The sequence below is a fragment of the Lupinus angustifolius genome, chromosome LG03 (genome assembly GCF_001865875.1).
Source record: "Lupinus angustifolius cultivar Tanjil chromosome LG03, LupAngTanjil_v1.0, whole genome shotgun sequence".
In the NCBI taxonomy this organism is placed as follows: domain Eukaryota; kingdom Viridiplantae; phylum Streptophyta; class Magnoliopsida; order Fabales; family Fabaceae; genus Lupinus; species Lupinus angustifolius.
The window spans coordinates 1597293-1621071 of record NC_032011.1 but is presented as its reverse complement, the minus strand read 5'-3'; the positions used below and the strand labels follow the sequence as shown (position 1 = coordinate 1621071).

Sequence of the window (23779 nt, the reverse complement as noted above, 5' to 3'; positions counted from 1 at the left end):
ACTCTTAGGAATCGAACTCTTAACTTTTTGGTCTGATATCTAACGAAACCTTACATAACTAGACCAACGCCTTCTTGGTGTATGAAACTTGATTTTAAAAATCAACTTGTAGTTTATATATTGAGTTAAATTGTAATTTGTGTGGAAAATTTCCAAAATGGAGTAGAACATTAAGTGTGGCAAAAGAGAGTTTTTGCTTCCAATTTTCCCCTTCAAGATTCCAAGAATCTATGGCTGGTGCCCATGATGGAGGGCTAGTCTGAGAATGCACAACAGTTCCTGCAGAAATTGTGGGTTAACTTTGTCAGCAATATAAACAAGTAGCCTATTGAAAAATAGTTATTTGTATTAGGCAAAGCCAACCCAAGGCTAGAACAAGTAAAACATAAACGGTAAACCTACCCCTTTTATATCCATACCTAATTAACTAAGGTACCAAAGAACTTTAGTATTATACATAGCAAAGATTCAACACATTATACTCAGACACTAATTAGGATTATCTGTACTGTTCAAGAATGAAGAAATATAACAAGGCAGGACCTAAACACACTAAGACATGAGACTAAGGGAAATCTAAAAGGCAATGGAGTCCACAATGCAGTCTCAACAATTGTTGGAAGCTGAAGGATTTGCATCAGGAGAAGTATTATCTCTCGGACATGGAGGTGGCGTAGCTGCTCTCATTTTCAAGTCACCTGATTGTCGATGCTGTTGTTCCTGTTGTTGCTGTTGAAGCATTTGTTGCTGTTGCTGATGGTGCTGAAATTGATGCTGCTGCCGTTGTTGTTGCTGCTGCTGCTTCTGAGGATGAATGTGGAGCTGTTGAAACTGTTGTGCAGCTAAAAGAGTATGCATGGAATGATTATTATTCGGATAGAATTGCTGGCTCCCTCCAAAAGAAGCAAACTTTGTCATGAGTCCTCCATTAGGCATAGCTTGCCCAGTCAGTATTTTCAAATGTTGAATCTCCTCTTTCAATGCATCATTTAATGCTACAAGGACAAAAGTGAATTAATTCTAATAGCATTGAAATTACCAAGATGAAGATGAACTATCCACCTTACATATGTTTAAACATGCATATTTATAACAAAAGCATGAAACTCAAATGTCAGAGAGAGCACTTTCACCTTTAACCATTCAGGAAACCAACCCAACAACAAAATTGTGCAGCCAGCTTCACACTAGACATGCACCTTTATCTAAGACATATATGTATTAATCCAAGGGAAACGCTAAATCACATAATACTTAAAATGGTCTGCTAATAAAGATTTTGGTCTCACAGATATAATTGGTAAGAGAAGCAATGAAAGCAGTAGAACACTAGCTTATGAAACATTCATAACAGCAAGAGCATACCATCTTGCAAGCGAACTTGTTGCTCCATGGTTTGCAACCGCAGCTTCAGCTCACTGTTCTCAGAATTCAGCCCATTTGTATCTCTCTGCTCATGGTACCCCAAAATTGATTTATGAAATCCTCCTATTAGCTTTTCAATCAGGTGGTATGGTAAAAAACAATAGTAGTACTAGTACACCATACATCTAAAAAAATCACAAAATCAATGGTAAACTATACAGCATATGATGCAGATAATTAACAATGCAATACCTGCAAGAGAGTTAATTGTGCAGACAAAGAAGTTGCTTCCGTTTGTAACGTCTGAACCTTTCTTTCAAGCTCACCAATGTAGCGCATCTTCCTCTCTTTTGACCTTGCCGCAGACTGCCTATTTGCCCATATCCTGTCACGTGGAATAAACATTTGTCTGTGAAAAGTTTTTCTTGGGGGAAGAAAACCAACAACAACAAACCTCCACTTTTCAAGTGCAGGAGAAAAAACAAAATAATTCATTAAGTGGATGCCATCACAAGGTGAAATATTGATTTAAAATAAGTGAAAGATGTACAGAGTGTGCCCTCTTGGAGGGCAACCATATTCAGGCAATATTCACCATTAATGTGCTAAATGATGAGTGAGGTTCCACTGTTTCTGTAGCTGAGTATAAATGGTTATGGAACCTAATCATTCATAAAGTTACAAACGGTTGGTTTACTTGGATATTCCTTTAGGAGGAAACCCAGCAACAATTTAGTTTTGGAACCTAATCATTCATAAAGTTACAAACGGTTGGATAAAATGAAGGGCACTTGTTCCTTTTTAGGTCTTGCATTATACTTTGGTATGGAGAGAACTATACAAGATGTCATTTCGTGTGGGGCTGGTGAACTAAGGAAGGATCCTTTGGAATGTTCTAAAATTGGTTGTTGGCCAAAACGTGAATGAGGTTTCGTTGGGCTAACTTGGCGGCAGATCATATTGTTTGGTTGGGTAAATGGTTATGGCATTTTCCTCAAGAGGCTTCTTCCTCATGGCATCATCAGTTTCCCTGCCACTCATTGAAACCCTTGGAAATTTATCCAACATTGCTATGATTCTTTTCTTCTTGACTTATGGGGAGATACTTGGGTGGGTGGCATTTCTTTGATGGAGGTATTTCCACACCTCTATAATCTTTCTTCTATACAAATACCGCGATCTATCTCTTTGGTTCTTCTGAGGATAACTCTACTGCTTGGAACTTTCACTTCTTTAGGAACCTTAATTATAGGAACATTCATGATTACAATCTCCACTACTTATAAAAATTGTAAATCGTCTATCCATTCTAGATAGGAGAATTGGGCTCTCACCCCTCCTAGTGGCTAGTCTTGTAAGTCATTATTTCATTTCTTCACCTGTTCCCTAATAGAAAGATTGAGAAATATATTTTAAAATCCAGGCTTGTGAAATTAACTAAGACTTTTTCATCTTCATCTTTAATGCAATTCACTTGGTCCAAATATCTTGTCTTTCTTTCTCTACTCTTTGCAAGCCTTATACTCCTTCTCCTCCATGGTACCTAGGAATTTGTATAACCCACCATATGCTCCATCCCTCGATTTACTCACCGCTATAAGTGATATACTGCCTAAATTCTACATTAATAAGTACCAAAGCAAAATAAAATTATTGTGCAGAACACCTAGGATCACCATGGACGATTATATAAAATAAATTCATAAATACTACAGCACAAATTATGTAAGTTCCCTCCCTTGTGGCATGGTAACCCACCAAATACAGATAATGACAAAACAACAAGAACTGGTCCAGAAAATTACCTTTTGGCACGCTTGGGGTCGATTAAGGCAAGTTCTGCAAGCTTGGCAGCTGACATTGCTTTTTTGGAATCGACTGCAGATATGTCATCCGAAGAACCTGATACTAGCATCTCAGGTTTAATGGTCGTTGATCCATCCATGGATTGGCTATGCTGGTGTCTAATTCTGGGCCTTTCATTGGTACCAGTAACTATGTTCTCTGCAGAGAAGGTTTGTGCTCCTGATGCAGGTGCTGATGTTGGCCCTGAACCTGATGCGGCTGCCGCATTAGATGGCTCACTGAATTGAAATGTCGATGTAGCAGCAGAAGTCGAATTGACCTTATCCATATCAAGATACATCGACAGTAAATCTTCCTCGGTGTCATCAGAGAATGAGGGCCCATCAGCACCTCCAACTACACCAAGGTCGCTGTCGAAGCTAATATCATCAGGTAATGTGAGGATCTCCGAATGAGCACGTCTATGGCCTCTATTTTTCATGGGATTATCAAACATTCTGCTGATATCATGACTAAACCCACTCGACTCCGTGGACATTCCATGTCCAAAACGACTAGAATCTGCACCAGTACCTGGAACAACCGGTGGAGGAAACGACGATGATGAAGATGCTGGTTCAGATTTCACATTAAAGGCAACACTTTCAGTTGGCGAGTAACCCGAAAAACATCCCGATGGAGGCGGGAAACCCCCACCGTGGCCCATATATTTATCCTTATACATGGAGAGTCCTTACTCCTATAGAACTTAAATCAATCTCTCTGCTAATCCAGTCCAATCACTCCAAAACAGTAGTGACATTCTTATTGCAGGAAAACAAAAATACCTAGAACAAGAGACAAACGAAGAAAAATTCAACTCTCTAGCTGAAAAATCATGTCATTAATTCTGAATTTTAAGATAAACAATGCACCTCAAACTTAAACATTGCTACACTAATAAAGAATAAGGGCTTTTTTGTTAAAGCTTTCTAAAGTATGAACAATTATTTTGATATAAAAAACATCACTTGTGATATTTGCACATTTATTTGGCTATTGTACTTGAAAAGTAAAAAATAAAAAACAGTCACAGAAGCTGCAAAAAAAAGCTATTTTTTTCAGCTTCTCAAAAAAGCACTTGTGAGATTACATTGTTATTCCAGGTATAAACAAAGAGCCATAAAGCAATGAATCGGAGAGATTAAAATTTATTTACCTTGCCGTAGATGAGATGAAGAAATGAAGAGAAATTGAAATTAAGAATTGAGAATCCAAATGGAAGAGAAGAGAGGAGAGAGAAAATGAGAGATCTGATCTCAAACCTGAAAGGAAAATTAAAGCTTTGCAATTTTATTATGAGAAATGCAATATATAATAATTTTTTATATTTTCATTCTATTTTCTATCATTTATTTTTAAATATGTATAAATTTTTACATATGTTATATTTTTTATTATATTTGTTTTATTCATCATTTTCTAAGGTTTAGCCCCACGGTTATCCAACATTATCGCTTCATTTTCCGACATATTTTTTTCGGAAATAAATGAACACATTTTTTCTCTTCATGTGTTTGTTCTTAGCAGATTAAGATATTGTTCATTTGTTCAATACTATTGTGATTCTTATTTCTTGTTTTTATTCTTAAATAAAAACAATTATTGATTTATTCTTAGCCAAAAGAAAGTAAATAGAGATGTAAATGTTGTAAGAAAAAAATTAATGTTGTGATATCCAAATAAAAATAAAAATAATGTTTACGACGAAAAAATATATTATTTTTTTCGTGGGAAGTTGTAATAAATTATAAAGTAACTTGTATAACTAAGAATGAAGATTTTATCAGGCAGATGTTTTTAAGTTTAAGTTTCCCATCTCTCTATGTCTATCATCATGGCTTGATTGTTTTTTATCAAGATAGAAAATGTACCTCCTTTATTGTATAGGCTGAGAGACTCAAATTAATTTCATAGATAATTGAAATTTACATATTATTCCTCTTAAACTTGCTCAATCTTTCATTAATTGAATCATTTATCCATTTTTTAGGGAAAATAGCATAGTGATGGGATTTATATTTAGAATATGGGAGCACATTTGTTGTCCCACGAAGTGTGTCACTTCATGTGTCATTATTTGTGACCGATTGAAAAATATATTTAAATTAAATTTTAATAATTAATTGCTGTCCAGATACACTATTTCTGGACAGCAATTTAGTCCCAAAACTTGAATGTGAATTCAAGTTAGTCCTTCTGTTCATACCCGTTAGTTCACAGTGACGGCTCAATCTACTCGTAGCCTTAAATGCTGACTTGGTGAGAACACCATTCGCTTCTCATCTTTGCATAATCAAATTATTTGCTTCTCACCTTTGCACAATCAAATTTTTATTACAATATGTTGATTGAAGTAATAATATAGTACTAAAATGTAGCACTACTATGTCTGTCTCTAGCTAAACTTACAATTCATATATCATATTGTATTTCGACTTATACGAAAGTTAGATGCTTCTCCGAATCTTCGTATTTTAGAAAAATAAAGTAGAAAAAGATCCTCACAAATCTCATTGGCTACCTCCCCATGATAAATAATTAGCACTCCATCTATAGTTCTATACCTCAAATCCTCATGTAGGATTTATGTACAAACAAAGACATAAAGAAAATGTGGAGTTTTCATTAGAGGGAAACCTAGTTCCTTAGAGAACCTTTTAGTGACCAAGGTTAGTTCCACTCCTCCCTACTTATGAATCCTTAAGCTAAGCTGCTATGTACTCATTCACCTTTTGGTTTTAATCTGAGGTGATGGTTGTGATCCAGCGCCGAGTGCAGCAGCTGCAGATTCAACATGTGTAAGAAGATACTCGTATATCTTCTTCCGCAATCGTTCGATCGTCTCAGCTGATATTTGGCATGATTCTTCGTCGTCCTCCTTGTTTGACCCAATCTCGTCTAACCAATCGTTTACACTCTTCAGTTGAGTGAGCATACCTGCTATTTGGCCATTATCTGACAAGGTAGTGTCGCCATCGGTGTCCAGGAATCTCTCGACAAATCCCAAAAACCAGTCTCGAGATTGTAATTGCAGAATTTCAGCCAGATTAACCACCTCGTCGAGGCCGTTTCCTTTAATCCATTCAGGGAGCTGTTGGACTTGTTGCTTGTGCCCATTCGCTAACACGTCACTTAGTCTGCGAGCAGTTCCTTGTGAGCCATGCTTCGAATTAGCCGTCGGGCGAGTTTTTCCTGGAGCTTTTGACAAAGTGTCTTCACTTGAATTGTGTAGGACTAACATGTATTGACTTCCGAGAATAGCCTTTTGATTATGAGAATTGCTTGAAACTGGAAAGCTGCATGATTGAGGTTCTTTTGTAAAAACAGCAAAGGGTGATAGATTCGTGGCTAAGGCCGCTTGGACCCAGGAAGCCGCATGTTTTTGTCTATCTGTTTTTACTTTTAGTGCTTCTTCCATTGCGCTCCTTTCAGAATCTGGAGATGAACTGTCTGGAATGGGTTTCGATAAGGATTCAGCAATCGTCTTGGTACTACTCAGGCTAGAATTCAGCGTTAAAAACTGCTCCACTGCTGGCTGTGGGTTCTGTTCCTTAGCAGAATTACTTAGCTCCGAATAAATACTGCCGTAAATATCATAAAAAGATGTGTCATCACAACATACCAACATAATAGTTTGTCAAAATGGGTTTATTACATATACCGTATCCGGTTAGACCTGAAAAACTTATAATGCCAATTAATCCAACTGCCTTCAAGCATGTTAAGAGGTACACAAGGAATGATAAAACATATTATAACCAATATATTACTAATATAGATTAGGGAAATGTAACTCTGGATAGGACAAAACAGTGAAGAAAATCCGTATGTAGCATTGGCAATAATAAAGTTTAGGATTTATGCCACAAACCCAAACACTTAAGATTCAATCTTCTTGTTATTATCCGATGGTTATATAGAATATTGCAGAAGGAATGCAAAACATAATCCGATATAAAGTATCAACCGTTGATTTATATTTGCAGCGAACCGAGTAAAAAGCACTGTTTTGCAAATCTTTTTGAGGTGTATTGTTTCACTAGATGAAGAATATGCTCAGAATTCAGAAATACATAAAGCAATGTTATATCTTTGTTCCGAGTATCAATTTCAAGTGTGTGCAGTTTACAATCTTGACCATTTTATACAACAGTAGCAATCCGACCTAAACATTTCAGCTGTCTGGTCCAGAAGAATTATAGAGTACTTATTTGGCTATTCTTATTGTCTTGACTATATTCATACCTCAGACATTGCAGCAAACTATCTGCAGCAGCAGCCTCTTGCATAGCCTCAGTGGCTGCCATTTGTGCTGCATCTCTTTGCTTCATTACTTCCTGTCACAAATGTGAAAACATGGAATGTGAATGAAACATAACAGCTACAAAAGTTCTCATCTGACCAAAAACATTTACTTAAGTAAATGTGTGTGATCCAATCCTATGAACCAACACTATGCTTGAAGCGTACTTATTATTTATGTATTTATGACGTAACATATACTCATTTTGATAAAACTAACGAGTCGCTTTTTTATGACTCGCTCCTTCCTTTCTTATTTCTATTACAATTGCCACCCAGCGATATATACTTCGACTGCCAAGAACCAAAGAAAGTAAATGTGAAGGCCAAGGAACTTTCAAGACATACCTTCCCAAGCTTTGAAATAGAAGATGGGAGTGAAGCCCACTGAACACTTGCATCTGTCACTTTTCTACTATTTAGAGAAACTTTGACCATGTTTCCGGGGAATCTGTTGTCTGAGCCTTCTGCTGATTTCTTTCCGATGGGCGTTCTTTGCTTATTTGACTTTCCTTGTTCCTCCGTAGTTCCGTTAGCATTAACCTTCTTTACAGATATTTGATTCTTATGCTCTTCCTTAGATGGCTTTGTTGATGCTTGGATCCTGCTCTCCTCTTTAGACGACAACCTCTCACTTGAAAAACTTGTCCTATGAGTCTGGTAAGGTAAACCATAACATGAAATGAATAACATGATTCTCAGGTTAACTCGAACGATAGAGGTCATGAAATCCAGATATTTCATGATTGACACCAACTAAGTGACTAACTATATAGTAGACTAGCAAAGTATTTCGATTCCGTATAAAATTTCAAAGAGGAAAACAAAAAACACAAAAACAAAAGGAAGGAAGCCAATCAGGCATGCAATGATATCGAATGGGTTTTAATACTAAGAGTCACTGAAAAGTGCAAAGTGTGGATCACACTTACCGAGCTACGAACTTCAGGCTCGCGATCATACTTGGTAGCTGCCCTTGCTTTGGAAGTCTCTCTAGTCTTAACCTCTATACCCCCTTCCCAGCTCTTACGCAGCGCCTTAGCCCCCATCTCAATTCCCTGCACCAAATTTGTGATTGGATTTCCCATTCCAATTTTCCTCGTAGCAGGACTAGCCGAACGGACAGCCTTTCCTGTATCCACCACACCAACCTTGCCAGTAAGTCTGTCCACTCCCTTAACCTTTGCTTGATGCTGCTTGACACCATTGGCAAACTTCTCAAAAGAACTAGGCAACGAATAGCAACTACCTGGCGACAAAGGAACAGGAATCGACCGCGAATTCATAGACCTCAATCGAGCCATAGATGAGTCCTTTTCCTTCTTCACATTAACCTTCAGTCCTGCTCCTGCTGGTTTTGTTGGCTGAGATTTTAATCCAGCAAGAACAACACTTCTTTTCTCCGATTTCTCCTCCTTAATACCAACACTACCACCACCACCACCAACATTCAATGATCTAATAACTTTCTTCTCCTTCTCCTTCTCTCCAACAACACCGCGATTTCCGACAACTTTCCTAGGAGATTTTGATCTATCCATATCTATACTACAAGAACTAAAACTATTCCTACCCTTATTACTGTTCTTGTTATCATTGTCACTATTATTATCAAGAAAACCAAGTGAATGAGTTGCAACAATATCTTCAGGGGTTCCAACACAAGGGTGTCTACCAGGGACAGGCCTAACCCCATGAAGGATTGGAACAGGAGAAGCAGCCTCAAGCCTATCAACAAAAACAAACTGTCCTAACTGAATCTTATCACTGAGAATAAGATCATCATGTTCATCAGGGAGAGACACATAAGTAGCATGAGATGAATCTGAGACCTTGAGATAAAAACCTTGGTTTGAGAATAACTCACCACCTGAAAGTGCTGGAACAATGCTCACAACTTGTAAAAGTGATGATCTGTGTTCTCCACCAACCTTAACATCTGTGTTCATATGCTGCAGAAGCTTCAATAGAACCCCAGGAACCAGATTTGCCATTTTTTGTTTACCACCACTACCTTCTTCAATATGCATCACTTTACAATTACCCAAATGGGTAGAATGAAAGAAAAAAATGATTTTTTTCTTCTCTACTTCAAGACCCAGAATGCAAATATGGGAAATCTAGCAGAAAACTATGAACCCAGATGAAAAAGTTTCTAAACAAATAAGAACAAGATAATGGATTATCAAAAAAGGACAGAAATTTCAAGTTTATCACTTTCAGACATATTCAGATTTGGAAAAACCAGGTTAGGTAGAAATTTCAGAATAAGTAACATCAGCAACAAAGAAGACAGAAAATCAGGTAAAATATTATTATCAAATAACTAAAAAAATCTCTATCATGTGAAATCATAAACTTTGGTTTTCACTTTTCAGTCGGTGGTGGTACAGCTAGGACACAGAAGCTTCAAGGATAACCCAAAAACAAGGACTAAACTTTAATAATCACATTGCTTCTAGCAAAAGAAGGGGAATATATATGGGTTAGATTTATATTTTATAATAACATACTGATATAGATATATATTTGTAAGACTCTAATATCGATCTAAAGATTTATACATTATTACTATATTATTGATCACTTATTTATATTATTGTTGTTTTCAATGAGTAATATTATATTTTTTTATTAATCTTTCTGTTTACAAGAAAGTGACACATGCTACTTGTAAATCACTTTCGAATAAATGAAATATCGCATTGTGATACGAGAAAATTGAGTAGTTTTGATTGGTACTTGTCCATATTTATGTGGAGTTGTAATGAATAGTGGTGAAAAAAGTTTAATAGAAAAGAAGTTGGGGAGGGTCTATAATAATTGGTGAGAGGGTTATTGCGTGATTGGTATGCAAAGAGGTGTCAGTATCTGACAAACACATATAAATACATATGCACTTCAACTCACACATGACACAACATTCGGAACCATGACCCACTCTCATGCTCATGCTTTGGTTTGGTTTCACAAACATTCACATTTGTGGTTTCTGGTGTGGGACCACTTGAACCGTGTGAAAGCTTTTAAGTGACCTATCAAGTCTAAATGGTTTTACAAATGGAGTCATGGGGTCTCTAGTTACTTAAACACATGACCTAATTCAATGTAATTCATGATTATAACCATTTGAGATCATATATTTGAGTGTAGAGGCTCCTTCCACAAGAATAGGAAATATTGCAAGATGAATATAAGCTTAAAAGATCAATAAATTCATAGACATAGGGGTCAATGCTAAACTATTAAATTTCCCATATTACACTAGTCTGGATTTAACTCTGAAATCCATATGGAAACAATTTTGTTTGAAATACCTATCTACAAGTAAAACTAATAACAATAATTAGAAAATTAAAGCTTACACATTCACCTCGGATATTTTATTGAAAAATGAAAAACATACAAATATAAAAAAGTATTTGTTTGCGTATGCTTAATATTATTATTTCTGTTTTATTTTTAAAACCAAAATGATTATGGCCGATTTCTTATGATACACATCTGTTGTCCTTTGTATCACTCCATATACCAAGAGATATGAATGGCCAGAAAAATATTTAATAATTGGACAACAGATATGCTCCCGATTTCCTATAGTAAAGATTGCTAATGGGTGCATGTGGTAGGTAATACTATTAGGGTGAAGGCCTCAAGCTAAAAGTGTGGAACAAAATTCTTTTCACTATTATATATCATTATATTTACCCATAAGAAACATACACCTCATTTAAAATTTCTGATAATTCTAATGAAGTGTTAGATTGATGGTAAAAACAATAACATAGAATACCAACTATAAAATATATTTTTCCCTGTGTTGCTACTTTTAAAATATGTCAAAAACACTACACTACAAGTTAGTATTCAATTATTTGTGATGGAACTAACATGTCCCCGGCGATGTTTCAATTCCCTATTCAAGTCAATCATATATTAACACGTGAAGAAAATAAAAAATTTAAAAACAAACAAAATTATTAAAATGTGACACTCTGATTAACTTGGGATTCTGATTAACTTGGGATAGAGACTGAAACGCTGTTTGGAATATGTGAAATCTTTCCAATTATTTCAGTCTTGTCAAATTTTTCTTCAAAATCTCAAAAGTATTATAAAGTCTATCATCACACCTAACAGATCTGAAACCCCAACCATGATAGAACCATCAACCTCTAAAAGCTAGATCTTGAAAGAAAAAAATATAGCATAGGATATGGTTGGTGGAGACAGAGCCACCGTTGATTATCCTATGGCCCACCAACACCGTCACCACCTAACCTCAACCCATCACCGTCCACTCCTCTCAGAGTAAGGAGAGAGATAAAGGATAAGGATGATGTTTTTTTAAATTATACATTGTGTACACATAATGAAGGTATAGTACACAGAATTTTCAGTGAAAATTTAGTCAACAAACAAACATAACATCAAACAAGACAATTTCCTGGATAATAATCAGAAAGTGCACCAACACATAAAGTACCAAGTAAGTACTTGTCCTGCCACACCAACAAGAACAAACAAAGTGTTAGACATTATTAAGTAGGGTTGCAATTAAACGACGTCATAATAATTTATTATAAATTATGATCATTGACAATATTGATCTCTAAATCTTTCTTAATTGTTTTGCCTACGGTTTTTCTTGACATTCCATTTTTCTAGGAATTGGACTAACCTTTATTTAATTTATTCTCCTTACGAGAGCTTCTATCAGTCTCATCCACACAGGTCCAAACCACATAAGGGCTGAGACTTAACTCTAGCATTTTTTTATAATAGGACCAACACCAACATTTTCCTTAATGCATTCATTTTTAATTCTATCTTGTCTAATGTGTCCAATCATCCAATGAAATATTTTAAAATTTGTAAGTTTTAAATCACATTGTTAATGTGGGGCATTCCCTCCTCAGATTCTTCATAAATATACAGACATAATTGCAAAAGGCCTTAATAAAGTGAAAGTGACTAAAAAAACAGAGACAGATTCTTCATAATGAGCATTGCAAGATAGTCACTTTCTCACATTTGGATAGCATGGCAAATTAAAAGATGCTAATGGAGTTTATCTTGGTGGAGGAAGAGCATCAGGACTTGTTCCTGTGATATGCATCAAGCTAAAAGTCCCTGAACACCCTCATAGCTTAATCCCTAGATAAAAGCAAGACAGCACCATAGTCAGGAACTATCTTAAATGAAATTTTATATGAAAACACTTGAGCATTAGGCATTAGACATTAGTTCATGTGCAGTAAAATGAAACATGACTTGTAAGTACAGAAGCATTAGTCCACTTCCACTGGCTGTATATTTTCCTTTTTGCAAAAAAATCAAACATATTAGAAATGCATACTAAGGTTATCATGATAATTGGGAGGTAATAAAAATAAGCAAACCAAAGGCAAATTCACACTAAAAGCCAAGCAATCAGATGGGAGCAGTCTTTTAAAAGGTTTTAAGATGATTTTTAAATCCAATAAGCTAATGGGAAAGTGAACTCACAGAAAATAAATCAGCCAAAGAAATGTATGGTTGAAGGGCCACTTTTGAAACAATGATGGCAAGAACACCATTTTCCTGTTCCTTTTCTTCTGTGTAAAATCTCCGGTAGACTTTTACACCTGCAATGCTATGCAAGTGTTACTCTGGATGCATCAGTATAAAATCTGGAATTGACTTAAACATTGAGTAAATGGGATTTTTTTAATCTTAAGGAACTTTTTATGCATAATTACAATTACAATGAAGGAACAAATAACCAATCATCACAGTAGTTATTTGTGTTCCTATATGTTGGTTGTTTTCTTTTGTATGTAACCAGGATATCCGATACCTTCTTCAACACTTTCAACCCCTGGGAGAACTTTTTCCAGGCTTTCTGCTTCCAACATGTCATAGAATGTAGGATACTTTCGTAATCCCTACATATTGATGAAGTTAAGAGAGTAGAGCAAAGGCATACAGACAGAAGAAACAATCAATAATGAAACTAATCATCACCTGAACTTCGAAAACTACAGACTTATTTACGAGAATCAGATTTCCCAACTCAATCCTGGAATGGAAAATACAAAGAAAAATAAAAGCCAAGTGCAAAAATGAACGAGAGAAGAAAACTGGCCAACATATACATAAACCAATAGCAAGCTATAAAGAAACAATAAGACCCAAGTAATGTCCATATAGAGCTGGTGCTACGGCTCAAGTAATAATAACATGGTATTGTATGATATATAGCATGCACTTATAGATTTAGCTACAACTTAGCTTCATAACATTGAAAATATGAAGATATCGCATAATTTGCCTGCCTAGACATAGAAGAAAGACAGTTTTCCTTTGTTATAATTAAAGGGAAAGCAATTGGGTAAAGGAGAGGGATAGGTGACCAAATCGATAATCAAACCTTTGACATCATAATCACACCCAAGTCTTGAATTACATGAAAATTCAATTTCAATTTGTTCTTAACATGAAAATTCTCAAACTTCAAATAAATAAGCCAGGTGATTGATCAGTAGGTTCTGTGCTGGGTTCCAATTGATTAGTGAATGTTACTTTTCATGTCTTTTACATCAAAAGGGATCAGAACTCAAAATATTCAGAACAATCACAATATTAAATTTGGTGTCTACTACTAACTCCATATGAATTAGAAATGTTAATGCATTAAACACTTTTATAACGGATGATATTCGGCGAATGACAATCAAGAAAGTTAAGATAAAAGTTTTACATATCTAAGCATGTATTTGAAATTAAAAAAGTATTTAAACCTTCTGTATTTACCACTGGCACACCTTCCTTCAATTGTTTTCAGGCCATCTGCAGTCAATATATCACAAGACTTACTAGAATAGAATTCAAATCGGAATCAGAATATCATATTCAAAGACATCATAGAAAATTTATTAACCAAGTAACAAAGGCTATGCAAAAATAAATAATTTCAAGCTTTGATTACATAGAACTTAATCATCTTCATACAGACTATTACATAGTGATAAATACCTTTTAGTTGTGAAAAGAAAGGCTCTTGAACATGGATTTCAAAGGAAACACTCTTCAAAATCTGTTGAAACAAAAACTTCAAAATACTATATCAAAACCAGCTCAATGAAACATATGATAAAGAGTTTACATTAACTATTTCAGATCCTTTATCCAGAATCAAATTGTGCCACTCATCATATTTCTTCTGCATAGCCAAATTGCATGGTGTCAAACAAAATGCTTCAGAATCAATACACTTCAACAGAGATGATGCAATACACTTGTACAAGGAATATGGTGGAACTCCTTCAATGGAATCTGGAAAAAGAGAATGTAAAATTATACACAGAAATTGTTTTATTACTTTGTTTTATCTGAATAACGTACCTTGTGTGAGAAAGGAGATTAGGTCATGTTTGAGAAGGTGAGAGTGAGATTGGAGAGTGAAGTTCACAAGCTCAGATAAACAATCTATCATATTCACTTCACGTGGAGATTCATCATCACTGTCACCATTTTTCTTTTCCATTTTCGATTCAACTCGCACAATTTTTTCAATCATTTAGTTAGGGTTTCAATTTTGATCGTGAGATAGGAGAATCATAATATAAAAATCTTTTTTCATTTTTTGAGCATATATTTGTTTTATCTCTGTCCTTTCCATGTTAAAAATATAATTATGGGATTAATTTATATAATTTTTTATTTTATTTTGGAGAAGTTTACTAAGATAAATTTGGAGTAGTTTTTGGTATTACCAATTATTATATCCTTTCACCTTCTTTGGGTAAAGAACTAATCATTTTCGAGATTCGTGACTGCAAATTTCGACGTAATTTGGAGTAGTTTTAAAAGCAAATGAAAATATGACATTTACAGTGAGGAAGCAGAATGTATAGCAGCACTAAACTTCACAACCCAAGTACAATTGAAGGATAGGTGTGAAACAAACATGGTCATGATATCAACATTCTACACCATTTAATACAATATGGACATTAAAATGTACATAGACAACAACTCAACCTTTATTTAGAGTCGGCTACATAAATCAAATGATACAAACAAATTCTGTTATAGATCGTGTTTGTAGGTAAACCATTTACATCTAAATCTTCCTTAATGGTTCCACATGCATGTACCGAACACAATTAAGAGATGATAAAATGAAATTTTAACACCTTCTTATTGCACAAATAGCTCATTGCCTAAAAGAAATGAATATCAGGAAATACTAAAGAATTCCTATAGCATAACTCTAAGTTAGAGCCAACAAGAGCAGGAAAATCAACATTTGATAAGAAAAAAAGTAATTGTGAAGACTAATAATTCAACTTGATGATTATCAACAATTATTTCATTATTTTTCTCCATAAGTAAATCTTGGGTCAAATTGATCTGCAGCTATTCTCCTTATCAGAAGGAGCATATGATTTGAGTACCAATTCAGGCAGAAAGTTAATGATATGAATAAGCAGCATCATGATTGTGGCAGTTGAAGAATTGTTCTTGGAAGTATAGAATTGGCTAGCTCTTCATTCAACTTAGCAGGAATACTCGGCATTTGCTTCATCACCTCTGGCGAGTCGCTGAAACTGCCCATGAAAATAAAGAGACCAACAACATATTTAGTGTTTTACATATAGTCAAATTGGAATTAGAGCAACACATATCAGGGCAGCCCGGTGCACGAAGCTCCCACCCAGTGGGATCCGTGGAGGATAGATGTACGCGGTCTTACCCTCACAAGTGTTTACAGGATTTGAATCAATGACTTCCAGGTAATCTGGTTGATCTTGCAAATCATCATTCAGTGTAGTCCATTGTCATGGTTTAGTTGCAATGACTTGCGAACCCTCACGGGTGTGATGGCATGGTGATGTTGTGAATATGATCGGTTAGTGACATGTCATCACTTTGGTTAGGATTTGTGACAAACCATTATAGATGACCACAATGAATGACAGTTTACAAGAGACCAAATTGAGGAAATAAAAGTTAAGGGACAAATTGAAAAAATAAATAAAGATAAGGGACCAAAGTAGTAATTATTTTACCTAAATGAATCTATATTTCCTTTTATTAAAGGGTGATAAAACTTGGGTAAATCTCTTCAGGTGCTTGTGGTACTTACCATTCATGAATGGAAGCTTCATATGCATCCTACTTTTTAGTTACTTCATTGTTGAATTGTAAGAAAATAATATACATGCTACGTTTTTATTAATGAACAAATTAAAGAACTTCACCTAAGTTTTGTCCTTAAAATGCCTACTTAAAGATCTAACTTCTTTGTACTCAAATAGGAAATAGCTCGGTAGCATTCACGAACCACGATGTGAAAAGAGAAACAAATAAATCACTTAGACCAATATACTTCGCCCTTAAAAATACAGTAAACATAAAAAGAAGAAAAAAACAGTATAGCTTACTCATTCATGATTTTAAGGATGTTATCTCTAGTTTGGCAGAAAAGATTGAGGTTTTCCTGAACCTGGAAACAAAACAGAGGGAACAAAAAAAAATTAGGTTAGTGATAAACCTTAATAAGGCTTTTGAACTCAAAGATTACCTAATTTAGTAATATTATTAATAAGCATATTATTGTTAACTTAAACTGATATGAAACGAATTATAAGAGAAGGTGGAGGGGAAAAAGGACAAAAGAAAACTTGGAGAAAAAATCTGCCTAATACTGATGAGTTTAATAAGGGTTCATATACAATAATGCTGATTCAGAAATTCTATTTTGTTATCAAGCAAACTTCTCCATACAATAAATAAAATCAGTTAAAATTATGGTTGACTCACATGAAAAGCAGAAAGGTTTGCAGAGATTTGATTCAAGGCCTGCGCATTTTGCTCCAATAACTCGCCAGTGGAACCTCCAATTGCTGCAAAAAAAAAAACAACTCGGAATTTAAAAGAGAAACACAAGTAAGAAGCCTGTATTGTCATGCTTGCAAACTACAACGTCCAAAGCTATGAAGAAATTCACAAAATATGGAACCTAACCTGTATAAGAAATGCCATCGTCATTGTCCATTGCAATCATTGGCAGAGGCGCATATGAGGGGACATTGGACCGAGCAGCAAAGGGAGATGGCTTTGCTGCAGGATCAGAAACTCTTTCCTGGAAAAAAAAATCGATTTCTGCTAAGCATATAAAGTACTGTTGAATATGAATAGAAGCATAAAGAAAGAACCTAGAGTTTCCTTTCACAAATGCAATGATATAATCTTCTTTACTTTTTGTTACTTTACTTTTGTTTCCTGGTGTTCCTTTTAGCCAAGGTGCAAAAATACTCCTACTTTAACAAGTCAAAATAAATGACGAAACAAAATGTCATGCTAGCTTCTTCTTGGTTCCAAAATTTAACAAATACAATGCTCATTCCATTCTAAAAGAAAAACAATATAACAAACATTATAATGCAATTTTCTATGAGAAGTAATATGCTTAAAGGAACAGTGTGAAAGCAAACTCAAAATCCACATTGGAAATTCAGGCAACATATACTCCATGAAAATGAAACTTTACAACTCCAGTAACAGAATAAGGTGTAAGAATAACCTAATTCTGATATGCTTTTGCACGTCCAGAGTTTAAAAAACGGGGTAATATTTTCATGTTCAGTGAAAGCATACTTAAAATTCACCATCAAGTTCATTGAAGCTGATAAACGACCAAAAGATGTTTTGTGAAAAGATGTCAAAAATTCAGTGGAATATATATTACTCGGGCATAATGGCATTTCACCATGTAGATAGTTTCACCCAAAAAAATAAAAAATAGAAGACCATTTAATAACAGATACCATATGATATCGTAATGTTCTTTCGGGAATTTTGTGCAGCACATGGTAAAAAATAACAAAGCAAGGAACTAACCCATTAATATTGTTACTGTATAATCATGTGTATGTGCTTACATATGAATTGTGAAAGCAGGTTTCACCATTTGCTTTTGGTAATAAATAGTAAGACCATCAGCTCAAAGTAGAAATTTTGATGAAGATAAAGGGCTCCGGGGAAGGTCCAACGGGAGAGATGAAATGTTTGATATGGTATTTGCACTAAGGATTGGGATTAGGTGATTCTTCAAAGTCATATATACAAGCAATCTATGGAAAAACATATCATAGATTGTATGTATCGGTGTTGAAATTTGGGGTGGGGTGCTCCCAATGAGCAAGCAAGAAAAAGGAAACATCCGTAAACAGAGAAAAACATTTAAAAACATCTGCAGAGGTATGCACAAGAGTGGAACACAAAACAATCACAAGAGTAACATATTAACTACAAGAGTATCCAATAAATGGAAAAAAATACCTTTTTATCTTTACTTTTCCTTGTCAAATTATGATCATCCTTCCTTCTCTTGCTATTTTCTTTCTTCTGTAATAAAAGCCAAAACAAACATGCCACTATTAATAAGAGTAAGCAGAAACTAAGTTTTAAAGACTAGGAATAGATTCAAAATTATTAGTAGAATTGGTTAATCCTAAAATGATGATAAAGCATGATTTAAGGTGTTAGCTTCCTCCTTGGTACATAAGTCAATAGAATTATGTTTTCACACTTATTTTTTTAGTCTAACATAGTAAATATAGAATTTTATGTAATATTAAAATGTATCTATTGTATAAAGATGGTTTATTTTAATATTAACTCTTAATTTTGAAATTAATCAAAACTAAAAAAATTAATTGCTCAACCATGTCTTGCACAGGTTTTAAAACTAGTTATCAGTAAGAGTAAGCAGAAACTAGTTTTAAAGCAATATCATGACCCAAAATATCACAGTAAGATGCTAAGATCCTTTTTTCCATTTTGTGAAGAGTGAGCAGCATTGCCTAAGGAATCGAAGTGTCGAGCACCATTCTAATGGAGGAACCAGGTATGAACCCTTTTCAATCAGGAAGGGCGGGAAGGCACGTGCCGAACAGTCTTAAAGAACTTTATCAAGTATCTTACATAATTAAATAATCTTTTAAAGGGATCATGATAAGTAATAGAACATGTTGCCTAGTTGATGCATGATACAAATGGTTCAATGGTTATAAACTTATGTATAATGCAATATAACCATTATCAACTAAGGGGAAATAGATTTTAGTAGCATTCACAGAGACATAGATGACTAAAGCGGTAACAAACGAGTATGTATCTTACATTCATCCACCTGACTCGCAGTGCTACATCCCGGACAGTCTTATTCTGTAGTTGTAAGGCTATCTTCGCATAGCGTACTATATTAGATGCTGAAGCATACCTACAAGGAAACATTAGGAATTTTCATTAATTTAATGACTATATAGGACTTCACAAATACACATTGCAAATCAAAAGCAGGTTTAAACAGTATGACAACAAAAATGAGTTAACTGTAAAATCTAAGTGCAAGTGCAACTCAATATTGCATATTTAATAAATTGACTAAATATCATTACTGAAAAGGACTTGGATGTTGATTTCAAAATTCCATTGCAACTACCACGAGAAGAGGATTGACCAATAGAAGATACCTTCTTCCATTGCTTCTACTCCTTTACATATGAACCAACAGAGACACATTTTAAATAAAGCCCAAAACCCCCCAAACTGATTTTGGAATTTCGGATAATCTCACAGTAGAAGCTTAACTCAAAATGACTATAGAACCGACTCATTATCTAATAAGCTTAGAATTTTAGAAAATTAGAAGCTTAACTCAAAATGACTATGGAACCGACTCAGGAGAAATTTGACTCATTTAACAAACAATCCAAAATTTTCAGCTCACATCCAACTGCTACAGTCTAGATTAACATAAAAAAAAATCCCCAAGAAACCCATCAAAGACTATTTGCTTATGCTCAAAAAAGTTAGTCTAAGATACTATAAAAAGGTGATTTTTTTAGAAACTGAAAAATATAGTTTCTCCTGAAAGCTGAACTTCAGCTTCTTTTAGCTTCTATTTTTAGTAAAAGCATAACCAAACAAGTGTGTAAATGTCAGAACTCATAAGTGATTTTTATATAAGAACACTTTTTTCACAAAAATCTAAACAAACGGCCCTAAAATTCATTTCCAATACCAATATCACATAAGCTTAAACATTTGATACTTGCACATAAACACAACCAACTTAAACACACACACCAATCACCAAAACCAAAATTAAACTTAAACTAACAACAATTCACCAAAAAAATAAATTATAAACACCTAAAAATTTACTAACTTGGCAAGTCCTTCTTCAAGAATAGCTTGTTCTTCAGTGGTCCAATCAAGGGAAATTCCAGGGTTATGCTTCATAGCTAAAGAAGTATCCGAAGCTGAATTCCCGTTGAACGAAGAAACTTGTTGATTTTGTTCCTGATTATTACTATTGTTGTTCCCTGATGGGTTAGCCATAAAAAAACCCTTCTTCAAATTCAACAAAAGATTGAAACTTTACACGTTGTTTCACCAAATTCGATTAATGGGTATCCAAATTGACACTTAGTTCCCGCCAATTACTGCACTGCAAAAATCAAAATTGAAGTGAAGAAAACAATGAAAAGAGAGAGAGAGAGTGTGTGAGGTTGAAAGTGATAGAGATGAGAGTTTAAGGTGTTGAGAAATGAGAGTAGAATTGAAATTGGAAAATAGAGAAATAAATAAAAATAAAAAACCTTTTTTTGAAGGAAATTGAGATTTTCTGCAAATCAATGACCACCGGCAACTACTGAAGGAATTTTGTACGGGAAGAACTCTTTATACCATTCCTCAAATTACCTTTTTGTCCTCTCCTTTTTTCGTAAATTGTCATTTTGCGAGTTCAATTTTGAAGGAAATGTAAGAAAAAATGAAGGAGTTTGGATTCATCTCTCCAATATATTTTATGACTTTCAAGTTTTTTTTTTCTTCCTTTTAAGACTCAACTTGCAAACAGAAAAACATTATTTTTGGGCTATAATGCTCAATGGTCAATAGTACCCTTTATCATAACAAGATATATTGGAAAGAGAAAAAAGTTAGAATGGAGAGAAGATGATTCTGGCAAATACCATGATATGGCTGCTGAAAAATAAAATCTATGAAAATTCTATAGATAAGATTAATAAAGACAAATATAGTCTTTTATTCTTGATTCTTAATGATGGGAAGAATCATTCTAATACTAATGGATTTGTAGGATTTGTTTCATTATAGTTTCTATTTATAGGTTTTTACATGTATTTTATTCAATGTAAATCTGTAGTAAAGAATCTATAGACATTTTTTTGTTCTGATATTCAATAATGAAGATTAGTTTGATTGGCAAGAAATAAGTTTATACTAAGTTTGTAAGATTAAACCATAATTTCCAATTTTCCATGTAAATACTTGGTTAGTGAAAAATATGTAAAAACTTATAGAATTGTGATATTTACTTAATATTGATGTTTGAAATTTTCTATTTCATTTATGCCTAACACAATATTACTTATGGGATTTTGACAAATATATATATATATACATATATCAAATAAAAACTAAGTTAATAGTACTACATTTAGTAATACTTAAGTGGTTGGAAATGAAAAGATAGAATTAATTTAGCATATGTGATTTCTATTGAACATTGCTAACCTATAAATTCCAACTAAACTAAAATTTATTATAGGACAGAGTAAAATCTAAAAAGTATATGTTTTATTGGAGGACTAAATAAATGATCTTAGAATTATTAACTACATCATTTTTCATACAAAATAACTTAACTATTTTCCTTCCTACATATATTATATTCCATTCTATGAAGAGTCATCTCTGATTTTATTGAGAAAAAAATGAATACATTAATAATGTTAAGCTTTTTTTACTATGTTACTATATTATTAATCATTCCTTATTTTTAATTATTATTGACATTTAAAAATAATTATAAGTGATATAAATGATATATGAATTATATATAAATTTTTACAATAATATCCTATATCTATTACACTCATTTAATTTTAATACTAGTTGAGTAGCAAGTTAAGTGGTATATGTTTGATTCCCCTTAAGCAAGAACTCGGGTTCGGGTCTTGCGGATGAAAAAAATGCACATTGGGAGAGTTAGTCTCACATACCTGTGAATATTCCCGGTTTGGACATGATTACCTCTAGTACGAGGATAAATGTGGGAAATAAAAAAAATTATGATTAAAATATTAATTATGATATGACTAAAGTCTTCACATTGAATGTAAAGTTGAATGGTAACCATAGTTGAGTTCATTAAGCTAACCATGCATGGTTCAACTTCAACCTCTACGTACATCATATCACCGACAATAGATTATAACCACGTGTGTTTATTTATTTGGCATTGATGTGTCTAATGTATTAAATGCAAATAACGACTATGCAATCTACTATATCATGTCCTTTTATTTTTCTACTTTTTATTATTAGAATGTCTCTATATATATATATTAAACCGAAAATAGATTAAAGATAAATATGAATATATAATATCAACTATGATGTCCAAAATTTACATTCGGATAGTGAAATTCTTTTTTGGTATGGGTTAGTGGGGTATCAACGGAATTAATCACTATTGGTTTAGTTGTATAGGTAAATTATTGTATGATATAGAGGGCATAAAGAATAGTTGTTATAAAAATTAGGAGAATAATGAGGAGTTGACTCAAATGAGAATAGTTAGTATAAAAATTACTAGAAGAATAAGTTTAGGCTTTATGATCATATATAGATAGTTAATTAGGATTGTCACACAATTGTTTAAAAAAATCATGTATATGTATATATTTTAATCATTATTGTTTAAATAATATCAAATTATTTATATCAATTATTCTTATTTCTTACCATAATAATTGTTCTCACATAATTACTTCCAATGTTAACATAATTTCTCTAAAATACTACTTTATTTATGTCAATTCCAGCCTCAAAGCATGGAATAACAACGGCAAAAGCGACCAAGACGACGAAAACAACCATTATTTTCCCCATGTTTATGTATCTGGTATGATACGTATATATGTATATAGATATATATATATAGATGTATATATATATATATATATATATATATATTATACATATAGTATTTATGTAATTGTAATTCCATTGATGTATTTTGAAATCAACCATTACTAATTATTATCTAATCAAATTCAAGTTTTTTCTAAGTAAGAAGATATATCCTACTTTTATAAATTCCCACTTTATTAAGAAATAAGCTAAGGCGTTTAATAAAGAAAACAAATAATATGCATATTAATCCATTCGAATTATG

General features: G+C 33.6%; 4 protein-coding genes across 8 annotated transcripts; all 4 read right to left on the bottom strand.

Annotated features, from left to right (window-relative positions):
* On the bottom strand, positions 382-4454 carry LOC109342926 (probable transcription factor PosF21). The gene is made up of 5 exons (XM_019580992.1): positions 4370-4454; positions 3171-3998; positions 1618-1750; positions 1366-1450; positions 382-995 (listed from the first exon to the last, which is right to left on the bottom strand). The coding sequence occupies exons 2-5, from the start codon at positions 3893-3895 to the stop codon at positions 607-609; spliced, it is 1332 nt and encodes a 443-aa protein (XP_019436537.1). The 5' UTR covers positions 3896-3998; positions 4370-4454; the 3' UTR covers positions 382-606.
* LOC109342924 lies at positions 5666-9978 on the bottom strand. 2 transcript variants are annotated; one of them, XM_019580991.1, is made up of 5 exons: positions 8448-9978; positions 7864-8172; positions 7459-7550; positions 5901-6794; positions 5666-5857 (listed from the first exon to the last, which is right to left on the bottom strand). In XM_019580991.1, the coding sequence occupies exons 1-4, from the start codon at positions 9543-9545 to the stop codon at positions 5939-5941; spliced, it is 2355 nt and encodes a 784-aa protein (XP_019436536.1). In that variant the 5' UTR covers positions 9546-9978; the 3' UTR covers positions 5666-5857; positions 5901-5938. The 2 variants fall into 2 exon arrangements, with proteins under 2 accessions (XP_019436536.1, XP_019436535.1); XM_019580990.1 differs by having other exon boundaries at positions 5669-6794.
* LOC109342923 lies at positions 12350-15104 on the bottom strand. 3 transcript variants are annotated; one of them, XM_019580988.1, is made up of 8 exons: positions 14902-15104; positions 14663-14832; positions 14533-14593; positions 14298-14346; positions 13522-13576; positions 13355-13442; positions 13020-13142; positions 12350-12700 (listed from the first exon to the last, which is right to left on the bottom strand). In XM_019580988.1, the coding sequence occupies exons 1-8, from the start codon at positions 15074-15076 to the stop codon at positions 12666-12668; spliced, it is 756 nt and encodes a 251-aa protein (XP_019436533.1). In that variant the 5' UTR covers positions 15077-15104; the 3' UTR covers positions 12350-12665. The 3 variants fall into 3 exon arrangements, with proteins under 3 accessions (XP_019436533.1, XP_019436532.1, XP_019436534.1); XM_019580987.1 differs by having other exon boundaries at positions 12350-12672; positions 13024-13142; XM_019580989.1 differs by lacking the exon at positions 12350-12700 and having other exon boundaries at positions 13030-13150.
* Positions 15569-21250, bottom strand: LOC109342922. Of its 2 annotated transcripts, none has more exons than XM_019580985.1 (8): positions 21174-21250; positions 20741-21022; positions 19690-19789; positions 18847-18912; positions 17530-17647; positions 17326-17408; positions 16947-17008; positions 15569-16109 (listed from the first exon to the last, which is right to left on the bottom strand). In XM_019580985.1, the coding sequence occupies exons 2-8, from the start codon at positions 20911-20913 to the stop codon at positions 15995-15997; spliced, it is 717 nt and encodes a 238-aa protein (XP_019436530.1). In that variant the 5' UTR covers positions 20914-21022; positions 21174-21250; the 3' UTR covers positions 15569-15994. The 2 variants fall into 2 exon arrangements, with proteins under 2 accessions (XP_019436530.1, XP_019436531.1); XM_019580986.1 differs by having other exon boundaries at positions 20741-21025; positions 21178-21195.